At 41.2% G+C, this 14,852-nt stretch overlaps 1 protein-coding gene across 1 annotated transcript in view; it reads left to right on the top strand.

Annotated features, from left to right (window-relative positions):
• Positions 1 to 2,777: 2,777 nt before the first annotated feature.
• Positions 2,778 to 14,852, top strand: part of LOC110534824 (B-cell receptor CD22) — a 30,914-nt gene continuing 18,839 nt past the window's right edge. Inside the window, exons 1-4 of the mRNA XM_036989440.1 lie at positions 2,778 to 2,982; positions 3,234 to 3,281; positions 5,383 to 5,424; positions 13,179 to 13,442. Of these exons, the coding sequence (XP_036845335.1) occupies positions 3,236 to 3,281; positions 5,383 to 5,424; positions 13,179 to 13,442 (352 nt within the window). The 5' untranslated portion in view covers positions 2,778 to 2,982; positions 3,234 to 3,235. The remainder of the gene's footprint in view (positions 2,983 to 3,233; positions 3,282 to 5,382; positions 5,425 to 13,178; positions 13,443 to 14,852) is intronic.

Genomic DNA, 14,852 nt, shown 5'->3' with positions numbered 1-14,852 from the left:
CCTCTCTACTGTCTATAACCTCTCTACTGTATATAGCCTCTACTGTATATAGCCTCTCTACTGTATAAGCCTCTCTACTGTATATAGCCTCTCTACTGTATATAGCCTCTCTACTGTGTATAGCCTCTCTACTGTATATAGCCTCTCTCCTGTATATAGCCTGTCTACTGTATATAGCCTCTCTACTGTATATATCCTCTCTACTGTATATAGCCTCTCTACTGTATATAGCCTCTCTACTGTGTATAGCCTCTCTACTGTATATAACCTCTCTACTTTATATAGCCTCTCTACTGTATATAGCCTCTCTACTGTATATAACCTCTCTACTGTATATAGCCTCTACTGTATATAGCCTCTCTACTGTGTATAGCCTCTCTACTGTATATATCCTCTATACTGTATATAGCCTCTCTACTGTCTATAGCCTCTCTACTGTATATAGCCTCTCTCCTGTATATAGCCTCTCTACTGTATATAGCCTCTCTACTGTATATAGCCTCTCTCCTGTATATAGCCTATCTCCTGTATATAGCCCCTCTACTATATATAGCCCCTCTACTGTATATAGCCTCTCTACTGTATATAGCCTCTCTACTGTAAATAGCCTCTCTACTGTGTATAGCCTCTATACTGTATATAGCCCCTCTACTGTATGTAGCCTCTCTACTGTATATATCCTCTCTACTGTATATAGCCTCTCTACTGTATATAGCCTCTCTTCTGTATATAGCCTCTCTACTGTATATAGCCTCTCTACTGTGTATAGCCTCTCTACTGTATATATCCTCTCTACTGTATATAGCCTGTCTACTGTAAATAGCCTCTCTACTGTGTATAGCCTCTCTACTGTATATAGCCTCTCTACTGTATATAGCCTGTCTACTGTATATAGCCTCTCTACTGTATATAGCCTCTCTACTGTATACAACCTCTCTACTGTATATAGCCTCTCTACTGTATATAGCCTCTCTACTGAGTATAGCCTCTCTACTGTATATATCCTCTATACTGTATATAGCCTCTCTACTGTCTATAGCCTCTCTACTGTATATAGTCTCTCTACTGTATATAGCCTCTCTACTGTGTATAACCTTTCTCCTGTATATAGCCCCTCTACTGTATATAGCCTCACTACTGTATATAGCCTCTCTACTGTATATAGCCCCTCTACTGTATATAGCCTGTCTACTGTATATAGCCTCTCTACTGTATATAGCCTGTCTACTGTATATAGCCTCTCTACTGTGTATAGCCTCTCTACTGTATATAGCCCCTCTTCTGTATATAGCCTCTCTACTGTGTATAACCTCTCTCCTGTATATAGCCTCTCTACTGTATATAGCCTCTCTACTGTATATAGTCTCTCTACTGTATATAGCCTCTCTACTGTATGTAGCCTCTCTACTGTATATAGCCTCTACTGTATATAGCCTCTCTACTGTATATAGCCTCTCTACTGTATATAGCTTCTCTACTGTATATAGCCTCTCTACTGTATATATCCTCTATACTGTATATAGCCTCTCTACTGTGTATAGCCTCTCTACTGTATATAGCTTCTCTACTGTATATAGCCTCTCTACTGTATATAGTCTCTCTACTGTATATAGCCTCTCTACTGTATATAGCTTCTCTACTGTATATAGCCTCTCTACTGTATATATCCTCTATACTGTATATAGCCTCTCTACTGTATATAGCCTCTCTACTGTATATAGCCTCTCTACTGTATATAGCCTCTCTACTGTATATAGCCTCTACTGTATATAGCCTCTCTACTGTATATAGCCTCTCTACTGTATATAGCTTCTCTACTGTATATAGCCTCTCTACTGTATATATCCTCTATACTGTATATAGCCTCTCTACTGTGTATAGCCTCTCTACTGTATATAGCTTCTCTACTGTATATAGCCTCTCTACTGTATATAGTCTCTCTACTGTATATAGCCTCTCTACTGTATATAGCTTCTCTACTGTATATAGCCTCTCTACTGTGTATAACCTCTCTCCTGTATATAGCCTCTCTACTGTATATAGCCTCTCTACTGTATATAGCCTCTACTGTATATAGCCTCTCTACTGTGTATAACCTCTCTCCTGTATATAGCCTCTCTACTGTATATAGCCTCTCTACTGTATATAGCCTCTACTGTATATAGCCTCTCTACTGTATATAGCTTCTCTACTGTATATAGCCTCTCTACTGTGTATAGCCTCTCTACTGTATATAGCCTCTCTACTGTATATAGCCTCTCTACTGTATATAGCCTCTCTACTGTAAAAAAACTTACATATTGCAGCTTTAAAGGGATAGTTAAGATAACTGTACTGAAAACCCGATTGAATGAAAACTCCATGAGACACTCTGTTGGCCAGCAAGTGGGAGTGTTTTCAGCGGTGTAGGTAGATGTATTCAGCGCGAGGTAGATGTATTCAGCGCGAGGTAGATGTATTCAGCGCGAGGTAGATGTATTCAGCGCGAGCAAAGGGAACCATGTCTGCAAAGCCCGTTAAAATGCCCCCAACTAAGGCAATTTAATTTCCTAAATCAGATTCGGGCCCTTGGTGATTTGTATGCTATTATCATGCTTAAATTCCAGGTCAGAATACGGGTAGAGAGAAAAGCGCATTAAAACAAAAGTGAATTTACGTTTCATTGACGTGCACATAACACGGCTTGGAATTCCCCCGTTTTTAGTAGCTGATATAATTGTATTGAACAGCCAGCAGATGTAGCCCTCGGCCTATTCCTTTCAAGCCATTTATTTGAACGCTATTGATGGATACTAATGACGTAAGTTTAGTCTGTATTCGTGCTTGACGACGGGACCACTCTGTGTCTGGGTGAAGAATGAGAAGGACCACCATTTCCATCAGAGGAATTATCATTAGGACAAATCGTTGAGTTTTTAAATCAGTTTTTTTTGTGTGTTTTTTTTAATTTTTTACATTTCTAGGTGTTGGAAACTTTACATGGTAGGTTGATTTATTGTGTATTTACAGTAAATCAGTGTGACAAAAACAACAATGACTGGTTGAACATGTATGGATGTTATAGGAACTTATGATATTATTTAGTTGAAACTTTTTTTGATGTGACGATTATTATTTATTTGTTTTACATTGATGACTAACTGAGCCTTTATGATGGTCATGTAGTGACAGTGTCTGCTGATTATATCGTTGTGTGTGTGTGTGTGTGTGTGTCTCTCTCTCACCCCGTGCAGAGATGAAAGGCGCAGAGAGACTCATCTTTCTGGGCTGGCTGCTGACAGGTTTTTATTTAATTTGCTACACATTTATTTCTAATATATGTTAAGGTCAAGTTTGAGAAGGAAGATTTTTTTTCAATTTTTAGAGCAATTCAAAAATGATCAATTTGTCAATAAACGTAGGTTATGATGTGATGTTTATTCCTTCAGTGTCAGTATTGTATTGGGTTGTTGAGCCCAGCCCTGGGAACAGAGACCACTAACTCAGTCCTGTTGAACCCAGCCCTGGGAACAGAGACCACTAACTCAGTCCTGTTGAACCCAGCCCTGGGAACAGTTCTGTTGAACCCAGCCCTGGGAACAGAGACCACTAACTCAGTCCTGTTGAACCCAGCCCTGGGAACAGAGACCACTAACTCAGTCCTGTTGAACCCAGCCCTGGGAACAGAGACCACTAACTCAGTCCTGTTGAACCCAGCCCTGGGAACAGAGACCACTAACTCAGTTCTGTTGAACCCAGCCCTGGGAACAGAGACCACTAACTCAGTCCTGTTGAACCCAGCCCTGGGAACAGAGACCACTAACTCAGTTCTGTTGAACCCAGCCCTGGGAACAGAGACCACTAACTCAGTCCTGTTGAACCCAGCCCTGGGAACAGAGACCACTAACTCAGTCCTGTTGAACCCAGCCCTGGGAACAGAGACCACTAACTCAGTCCTGTTGAACCCAGCCCTGGGAACAGAGACCACTAACTCAGTCCTGTTGAACATAGCCCTGGGAACAGAGACCACTAACTCAGTTCTGTTGAACCCAGCCCTGGGAACAGAGACCACTAACTCAGTTCTGTTGAACCCAGCCCTGGGAACAGAGACCACTAACTCAGTTATGTTGAACCCAGCCCTGGGAACAGAGACCACTAACTCAGTCCTGTTGAACCCAGCCCTGGGAACAGAAACCACTAACTCAGTCCTGTTGAACCCAGCCCTGGGAACAGAAACCACTAACTAAGCTCTGTTGAACCCAGCCCAGGGAACAGAGATCACTAACTCAGTTCTGTTGAACCCAGCCCTGGGAACAGAGACCACTAACTCAGTCCTGTTGAAGCCAGCCCTGGGAACAGAGACCACTAACTCAGTTCTGTTGAACCCAGCCCTGGGAACAGAGACCACTAACTCAGTTCTGTTGAACCCAGCCCTGGGAACAGAGACCACTAACTCAGTTCTGGTGAACCCAGCCCTGGGAACAGAGACCACTAACTCAGTTCTGTTGAACCCAGCCCTGGGAACAGAGACCACTAACTCAGTTCTGTTGAACCCAGCCCTGGGAACAGAGACCACTAACTCAGTTCTGTTGAACCCAGCCCTGGGAACAGAGATCACTAACTCAGCTCTGTTGAACCCAGCCCTGGGAACAGAGACCACTAACTCAGTTCTGTTGAACCCAGCCCTGGGAACAGAGATCACTAACTCAGCTCTGTTGAACCCAGCCCTGGGAACAGAGACCACTAACTCAGTTCTGTTGAACCCAGCCCTGGGAACAGAGACCACTAACTCAGTCCTGTTGAACCCAGCCCTGGGAACAGAGACCACTAACTCAGTCCTGTTGAACCCAGCCCTGGGAACAGAGACCACTAACTCAGTCCTGTTGAACCCAGCCCTGGGAACAGAGATCACTAACTCAGTTCCAGAAAAACTGCTGTTTTGCCTGTTTCCTCCCAGTCACAACGTAACCAATTTCTTGGAATTTAGCTTGAAATGAAAACATCCTGTCAGATCACTAAGAGCAGTGGGCAGGTCCAGGACATTTCAGGGGCCATATTCATGAAGCGATTCGGAGTAGGACTGCTTATCTAGGATCAGTTTAGCCTTTAAGATCAGAATAAATAAATAAAGATTACATTAACATTAACAGGAGGAACCTAATCCTAGATGAGCATTTATTTATAAATACGGCCTCAGATTATGTCAATTGTAATGGTTAATGGTCAATGGTTAATGGTTAATCAATTGGGAAAAGGTTTAATAATTATAAACTGGTAATCTTTTTACTAACTTAGTAGTTTGTTGTCCAAGCCATCTATCCAGCGGGGTTGGGGTCAAATAGAAATGGAATTGACCCCAAACCCTGCTGTCCGGTCCTGATAGTGAACTGCTGTGTGTTTCAGGTACCCTGTGTCAAGGTGGGGTGGAAGGAACGGTCTGCACTAGTGAGTATTCAGATCAGTGTATTCCAAACAGTGGGTCAGAACTACTTCACTGGTGGGGTGTGGCTAAAGACTAGATTTATGAGGGTTCTTCATTAGACTGATAGAACCAGAGGCCTCTTCATTACACTGATAGAACCAGAGGGTTCTTCATTACACTGATATAACCATAGGGTTCCACTGATAGAAACAGAGGGTTCTTCATTACACTGATAGATCCAGAGGGTTCCACTGATAGAACCATAGGGTTCTTCATTACACTGATAGATCCAGAGGGTTCCACTGATAGAACCAGAGGGTTCTTCATTACACTGATATAACCAGAGGGTTCTTCATTACGCTGATAGAACCATAGGGTTCCACTGATAGAACCATAGGGTTCTTCATTACACTGATAGAACCATAGGGTTCCACTGATAGAAACAGAGGGTTCTTCATTACACTGATAGAACCAGAGGGTTCTTCATTACACTGATAGAACCATATGGTTCCACTGATAGAAACAGAGGGTTCTTCATTACACTGATAGATCCAGAGGGTTCTTCATTACACTGATAGAACCAGATGGTTCCACTGATAGAACCAGAGGGTTCCCCTGATAGATCCAGAGGGTTCTTCATTCCACTGATAGATCCAGAGGGTTCTTCATTCCACTGATAGAACCAGAGGGTTCTTTATTACACTGATAGATCCAGATGGTTCTTCATTACACTGATAGAACCTGAGGGTTCTTCATTACACTGATAGAACCTGAGGGTTCTTCATTACACTGATGTAACCAAAGGGTTCTTCATTACACTGATATATCCAGATGGTTCTTCATTACACTAATAGAACCTGAGGGTTCTTCATTACACTGATATAACCAGAGGGTTCTTCATTACACTGATATAACCATAGGGTTCCACTGATAGAAACAGAGGGTTCTTCATTACACTGATAGATCCAGAGGGTTCCACTGATAGAACCATAGGGTTCTTCATTTCACTGATAGATCCAGAGGGTTCTTCATTACACTGATAGATCCAGAGGTTTCTTCATTACACTGATAGATCCAGAGGGTTCTTCATTACACTGATAGAACCAGAGGGTTCTTCATTACACTGATAGATCCAGATGGTTCTTCATTACACTGATAGAGCCTGAGGGTTCCCCTGATAGATCCAGAGGGTTCTTCATTACCCTGATAGAACCAGAGGGTTCTTCATTACACTGATAGAACCAGAGGGTTCTTCATTACACTGTAAAAAAAAAAATTCCAGTTACTGATTGCAGTGGAAATATGGTAAATATACAAAACATTGCTGCATTTTTAAGGAATTATTACTGTTAAGGACAGTATGCTGCTGTATTCTGATTACTTACTGTATTCTGATTACTTACTGTATTCTGATGACTTACTGTATTCTGATTACTTCCTGTATTCTGATTACTTACGGTATTCTGATTACTTGGGAGTCAATCTCACTGGGACTTTGAACTCACAACCTCTTTGTTGCCAGTGAACTGAATTTCCCGCTACACCACCGGCTCTGCGGGTATGATGACAATTGAGAAAGATCGTTAAAAGATTAAAAACAATAGACATTCTGTCATTTGTCCCTATGGGGGAACCTTTTTGAGTTCCACGTACAACCCTTTTTTTTGTTTATAATCCCCTCATGAAGAAACCTCTGGTTCCATGTAGAACCAATAACAGGTTGGACAGTTATACAGTGCATTCGGAAAGTATTCAGACCCTTTGACTTTGTCCACATTTTGTTACGTTACAGCCTTATTCTAAAATGGATGAAATTATAATGTTTCCCCCCCCCCCCATCTAATAACCCATAATGACTAAGCAAAAACAGGCTGTTTAAAATTAAAAACAGAAATACCTTATTTACTTAAGTATTCAGACCCTTTGCTATGAGGCTCGAAATTCAGCTCAAGTGCATCCTGTTTCCATTGATTATCCTTGAGATGTTTAAACAACTTGATTGGAGTCCACCTGTGGTAAATTCAATTGATTGGACATGATTTGGAAAGGCACACACCTGTCTATATAAGGTCCCACAGTTGACAGTGCATCTCAGAGCAAAAAACAAGCCATGAGGTTGAAGGAATTGTCCGTAGAGCTCCGAGACACGATTGTGTCACAGGACAGGTCTGAGAGAGGGTAACAAACAATTCTGGCAGCATTGAAGGTCCCAAAGAACACAGTAGCTTCCATCATTCTTAAATGGAAGAAGTTTGGAACCGACTCTTCCTAGAGCTGGCCGCCCGGCCAAACTGAGCCGGGCACGATCCCTACGGTGAAGCATGGTGGTGGCAGCAGCATCACGTCTGGAGGAAACCTTGCACCATCCCTACGGTGAAGCATGGTGGTGGCAGCATCACATCTGGAGGAAACCTTGAACCATCCCTACGGTGAAGCATGGTGGGGGCAGCATCACATCTGGAGGAAACCTTGAACCATCCCTACGGTGAAGCATGGTGGTGGCAGCATCACATCTGGAGGAAACCTTGCACCATCCCTACGGTGAAGCATGGTGGTGGCAGCATCACATCTGGAGGAAACCTTGCACCATCCCTACGGTGAAGCATGGTGGTTGCAGCGTGCGTAGAGGGTCTGAATACTAATGTAAATGTGATATTTCAAAAATGTATAAAAACCTGTTTTTTTTATATAGGGTAATGTGTGTAGATTGATGAGAAAAAAAAAGAAATGTTTTAATACATTTTAAAATAAGGCTGTAACGTAGCAAAATGTTGAAAAGAATGGAAGGGGTCTGACTACGTTCTGAATGCTCCGTACATATATGATACTTTAGATGCATTTATGGTTGTTAGGTAACTCGCATGCTAATGGTCAGTGCCTTTATGGGTAAAGATGTAGTATAACGGGACATTTTCTACCCAATATATTCAATGTAAGGAACAATCATTTCTGAACCTTGAAATGTGGGTGGGGCAATGTGCTGGCGGAGGGATTATTAGCATATTTGGGGGCATGGTCTAAAATATGTTGTATTTGTGCCAGCTGTTACTGGAAGTGTTGGGGCTTATTAGCATATTTGGGGGCTTGGTCTAAAATATGTTGTATTTGTGCCAGCTGTTACTGGAAGTGTTGGGGCTTATTAGCATATTTGGGGGCTTGGTCTAAAATATGTTGTATTTGTGCCAGCTGTTACTGGAAGTGTTGGGGCTTATTAGCATATTTGGGGGCATGGTTTAAAATATGTTGTATTTGTGCCAGCTGTTACTGGAAGTGGTGGGGCTTATTAGCATATTTGGGGGCTTGGTCTAAAATATGTTGTATTTGTGCCAGCTGTTACTGGAAGTGTTGGGGCTTATTAGCATATTTGGGGGCATGGTTTAAAATATGTTGTATTTGTGCCAGCTGTTACTGGAAGTGTTGGGGCTTATTAGCATATTTGGGGGCATGGTTTAAAATATGTTGTATTTGTGCCAGCTGTTACTGGAAGTGTTGGGGCTTATTAGCATATTTGGGGGCGTGGTTTAAAATATGTTGTATTTGTGCCAGCTGTTACTGTAAGTGTTGGGGCTTATTAGCATATTTGGGGGCTTGGTCTAAAATATGTTGTATTTGTGCCAGCTGTTACTGGAAGTGTTGGGGCTTATTAGCATATTTGGGGACGTGGTCTAAAATATGTTGTATTTGTGCCAGCTGTTACTGGAAGTGTTGGGGATTATTAGCATATTTGGGGGCATGGTCTAAAATATGTTGTATTTGTGCCAGCTGTTACTGGAAGTGTTGGAGCTTATTAGCATATTTGGGGGCATGGTCTAAAATATGTTGTATTTGTGCCAGCTGTTACTTGAAGTGTTGGGGCTTATTAGCATATTTTGGGGCATGGTCTAAAATATGTTGTATTTGTGCCAGCTGTTACTGGAAGTGTTGGGGCTTATTAGCATATTTGGGGGCATGGTCTAAAATATGTTGTATTTGTGCCAGCTGTTACTGGAAGTGTTGGGGATTATTAGCATATTTGGGGGCATGGTCTAAAATATGTTGTATTTGTGCCAGCTGTTACTGGAAGTGTTGGAGCTTATTAGCATATTTGGGGGCATGGTCTAAAATATGTTGTATTTGTGCCAGCTGTTACTGGAAGTGTTGGGGCTTATTAGCATATTTTGGGGCATGGTCTAAAATATGTTGTATTTGTGCCAGCTGTTACTGGAAGTGTTGGGGCTTATTAGCATATTTGGGGGCTTGGTCTAAAATATGTTGTATTTGTGCCAGCTGTTACTGGAAGTGTTGGGGCTTATTAGCATATTTGGGGGCATGGTTTAAAATATGTTGTATTTGTGCCAGCTGTTACTGTAAGTGTTGGGGCTTATTAGCATATTTGGGGGCTTGGTCTAAAATATGTTGTATTTGTGCCAGCTGTTACTGGAAGTGTTGGGGCTTATTAGCATATTTGGGGGCGTGGTCTAAAATATGTTGTATTTGTGCCAGCTGTTACTGGAAGTGTTGGGGATTATTAGCATATTTGGGGGCATGGTCTAAAATATGTTGTATTTGTGCCAGCTGTTACTGGAAGTGTTGGAGCTTATTAGCATATTTGGGGGCATGGTCTAAAATATGTTGTATTTGTGCCAGCTGTTACTTGAAGTGTTGGGGCTTATTAGCATATTTTGGGGCATGGTCTAAAATATGTTGTATTTGTGCCAGCTGTTACTGGAAGTGTTGGGGCTTATTAGCATATTTGGGGGCATGGTCTAAAATATGTTGTATTTGTGCCAGCTGTTACTGGAGGTGTTGGGGCTAATTAGCATATTTGGGGGCATGGTCTAAAATATGTTGTATTTGTGCCAGCTGTTACTGGAAGTGTTGGGGATTATTAGCAATTTGGGGGCATGGTCTAGAATATGTTGTATTTGTGCCAGCTGTTACTGGAAGTGTTGGAGCTTATTAGCATATTTGGGGGCATGGTCTAAAATATGTTGTATTTGTGCCAGCTGTTACTGGAAGTGTTGGGGATTATTAGCATATTTGGGGGCATGGTCTAAAATATGTTGTATTTGTGCCAGCTGTTACTGGAAGTGTTGGAGCTTATTAGCATATTTGGGGGCATGGTCTAAAATATGTTGTATTTGTGCCAGCTGTTACTGGAAGTGTTGGGGCTTATTAGCATATTTGGGGGCTTGGTCTAAAATATGTTGTATTTGTGCCAGCTGTTACTGGAGGTGTTGGGGCTAATTAGCATATTTGGGGGCATGGTCTAAAATATGTTGTATTTGTGCCAGCTGTTACTGGAAGTGTTGAGGCTTATTCGCATATTTGGGGGCATGGTCTAAAATAGGTTGTATTTGTGCCAGCTGTTACTGGAAGTGTTGGGGCTTATTAGCATATTTGGGGGCATGGTTTAAAATATGTTGTATTTGTGCCAGCTGTTACTGGAAGTGTTGGGGCTTATTAGCATATTTGGGGGCTTGGTCTAAAATATGTTGTATTTGTGCCAGCTGTTACTGGAAGTGTTGGGGCTTATTAGCATATTTGGGGGCGTGGTCTAAAATATGTTGTATTTGTGCCAGCTGTTACTGGAAGTGTTGGGGCTTATTAGCATATTTGGGGGCATGGTCTAAAATATGTTGTATTTGTGCCAGCTGTTACTGGAAGTGTTGGGACTTATTAGCATATTTGGGGGGCATGGTCTAAAATATGTTGTATTTGTGCCAGCTGTTACTGGAAGTGTTGGGGCTTATTAGCATATTTGGGGGCATGGTCTAAAATATGTTGTATTTGTGCCAGCTGTTACTGGAAGTGTTGGGGCTTATTAGCATATTTGGGGGCATGGTTTAAAATATGTTGTATTTGTGCCAGCTGTTACTTGAAGTGTTGGGGCTTATTAGCATATTTGGGGTGCGTGGTCTAAAATATGTTGTAGTTGTGCCAGCTGTTACTGGAAGTGTTGCATAATGTTAAGTGATGAAGTGAAGGTTGAGCACCCCCCCCCCCATAGTGCATTCAGAAAGTATTCACACCCCTTGATTGTTTTTTCTTTACACATTTTGGTTGTGTTATAGTCTGAATGTGGATTATTTGTAGATGATTTGGCACATGCCTACACCTAGTAGCTCAATAATGTCAGAGTGGAATGATGGTTTTATACATTTTGATAGATTAATAAATAATTGAAAGTTAAAATTTAGTTATTAAGTATTCAACCCTTTTGTTATGGCAAGCCTAAATAATTTCAAGGGTAAATATTTGCTTAACATTTCACATAACAATTTGCATGGACTCCCTTCATTTGCAATAATAGTGTTAAATAAGATGGGTTTTTTATGACTACCTCACACTCGCTTAGGGCATGGTGAAATTATTAATTACACTTTGGAGGGTGTATCAATAAATACAGTCACTACAAAAATACAGGCGTCCGTCCAAACTCGGTCGCAGGAGAGGAAGGAAACCACTCAGGGATTTCCATTCTGTACAGGCTTCCTTCTTTTCACTCTGTCATTTAGGTTAGTATTGTGGAGTAACTATAATGTTGTTGATCCATCCTCAGTTTTCTCCCGTCACAGCCATTAAACTCTTTAACTGTTTTAAAGTCACCATTGATCTCATCGTGAAATCCCTGAGCGGTTTCCTCAAAGGGATATTCAATGTCTGTTTTTTTTCTAATTTTGACCCATCTACCAATAGGTGCCCTTCTTTGCGAGTCATTGGAAAACCTCCCTGGTCTTTGTGGTTGAATCTCTGTTTGAAATTCACTGCTCGGCTGAGGGACCTTACAGATAATTGTATGTGTTGGGGGGTGCAGAGATGGGGAAGTCATTTAAAAATCACGTTGAACACTATAATTTGCACACGGAGTGTTAAGCACATTTTCCCTACTGAACTTATGTAGGGATTGCCATAACAAATGGTTTGAATCATTATTGACTCAAGACATTTCAGCTTTCCATTTGTAATACTTAAAAAAATATATATATATCCAAAAGAGTATATTTCCCTTGTGACATTCTGGTGTATTGTGGGTAGGCCAGTGACACAGCGTCTCAATTTAATTCATTTTAAATTCAGGCTGTAACAACAACAAAAATGGTGGACAACTTTCTGAAAAGTTGTCAGTGTTTACAATTGGCTCATTCATCCCCCTCCTCTCCCCTGTAACTATTCCCCAGGTCGTTGCTGCAAATGAGAACGTTGTTCTCAGTCTCCTCTCCCCTGTAACTATTCCCCAGGTCGTTGCTGTAAATGAGAACGTTGTTCTCAGTCTCCTCTCCCCTGTAACTATTCCCCAGGTCGTTGCTGCAAATGAGAACGTTGTTCTCAGTCTCCTCTCCCCTGTAACTATTCCCCAGGTCGTTGCTGTAAATGAGAACGTTGTTCTCAGTCTCCTCTCCCCTGTAACTATTCCCCAGGTCGTTGCTGCAAATGAGAACGTTGTTCTCAGTCTCCTCTCCCCTGTAACTATTCCCCAGGTCGTTGCTGCAAATGAGAACGTTGTTCTCAGTCTCCTCTCCCCTGTAACTATTCCCCAGGTCGTTGCTGCAAATGAGAACGTTGTTCTCAGTCAACTTACCTGGTAAAATAACGGATAAATAAAATAAAAAAAATATAAAAAACTATCACCCTCACCTCTGACCTTTTTTATTGGATTGTATTCTTAATTAAAAATATATATAATCTGTCAGCTTGTGTTTGTCTTTGTGTTTGTTGCTGTTCTGTTGACATTAATTGGTTCTATTAATTTGTTGACATGATAAGATGATAATTTTTTTGTTTATTTTCCTTCCAGATCCTCCCAGGAACACGTCAGTATCTGTGATTCCCTCTGGCGAAGTGTTAGAAGGCAGTTCAGTGACTCTGACCTGCAGCAGTGATGCCAACCCACCAGGGATCAGCTACCGCTGGTACTCAGTGAGAGCGGGTGACACCAGATCTACAGGCTATGGGCCGGTCCTGAGGACCAAAATCTGGGCGGACAATACCCTCTTCTACTGTGAAGCCAAGAATATGTGTGGAGCACATAATTCAACGATCACTAAAGTAACTGTGTGGTGTAAGTTCAAGGAACCAGAGTACAGTAAGCTTGTCTGTGGCCCTCTGTATCTCAGTTGGTAGAGCATAGCACTCCCTCCGTTCAGAGTTGTAGGTTCAGTTCCCGGGGGGGACCACCCATATGTTAAATGTATGCACGCATGACTTTAAGTTGCTTTGGCTAAAAGTGTCTGCTTAAATGTCACTTATATTATAAATATCAACAAGGCTTTATGTCTTTTTAAAAATTTAACCTTTTAACCAGGAAGGGCTCATTGAGATTTAAAATATTTTTTTCAAGAGCGTCCTGGCCAAGATAGGCAGCACCAAGTCATTACACAAATTACAGACAAACAACATGAAAAACTACAAATAAACAGGTAAAAACCATAGAATTCACAAGAGTATAACAAAATCAAAAACAGCTAATTAAAAACATTGACAGGTCAGGGAAGCAGCCTCAAAATCCTTCATCGGTGATTTAAAAACACCAATCGGGACAAGTTCTTCCAGTTTAAAAGTATTTTGTAAGGCGTTCCAAGACGATGGCGCAGAGGACATAAAAGCCCTTTTACCAAATTCAGTTTGGACATTTGGAACAGTTAGCAGGATAAAGTCCAGCGAATGAAGAGACGACCCACCACATTTCTGAACAATAAAAATGCCCAAATAAAAAGGTAGTAAACCCAAAATGGCTTTGTAAATGAAAGTATACCAGTGACTGAGCCTACGAGTGACTAGAGAAGGCCAGCCAACCCTGGTATACAAAGTGCAGTGGTGCGTAAGGGTTTTGCAGTTTAAAATAAATCTCAAAGTGCCATGGTAAAGAGTGTCAATTGATCTCAAACACTGAGCGGAAGCATTCATATATAAAATATCCCCATAGTCTAGTAAAGGCATAAATGTAGCTGATACTAGCCTCCTTCTGGCTTCAAAAGAAAAACAGGCCTTATTCCTAAAATAAAATCCCAATTTCAGCTTACATTTCTTTGAAAGCTGTTGAATATGCAATTTAAAAGAGAGGCCTTCATCAATTAAAATATTCCAAGATATTTATATGAGGTTACAACCTCAATCTCCTTGCCCTGTCAGGTAATAACAGGTGAAAAGTTCAGAGGTCTATCTCTGGCATTAGAAAACACCATTAGTTTAGTTTTGTCAGTATTGAGGATAAGCTTCAATTGACACAAGGTATGTTGAACAGTATAAAAAGCAGATTGCATGTTCTGGAAAGCTTTTGTAAGAGACAGTAACAGTAAATAACAGTATCATCAGCATAAAAATGAAGTTGTGCATTTTGGACATTTTTGTCTAAATAATTTATATAAATAGTGAATAAGAGAGGACCAAGTACAGAGCCTTGGGGCACACCATTACAGACAGACAATTTAACAGACATGAGCCCATCCAACAGAGTGCACTGAGTTCTATC

The sequence above is a fragment of the Oncorhynchus mykiss genome, chromosome 10 (genome assembly GCF_013265735.2).
Source record: "Oncorhynchus mykiss isolate Arlee chromosome 10, USDA_OmykA_1.1, whole genome shotgun sequence".
Lineage (NCBI taxonomy): Eukaryota > Metazoa > Chordata > Actinopteri > Salmoniformes > Salmonidae > Oncorhynchus > Oncorhynchus mykiss.
This window is presented reverse-complemented; position numbering and strand designations above follow the sequence as displayed.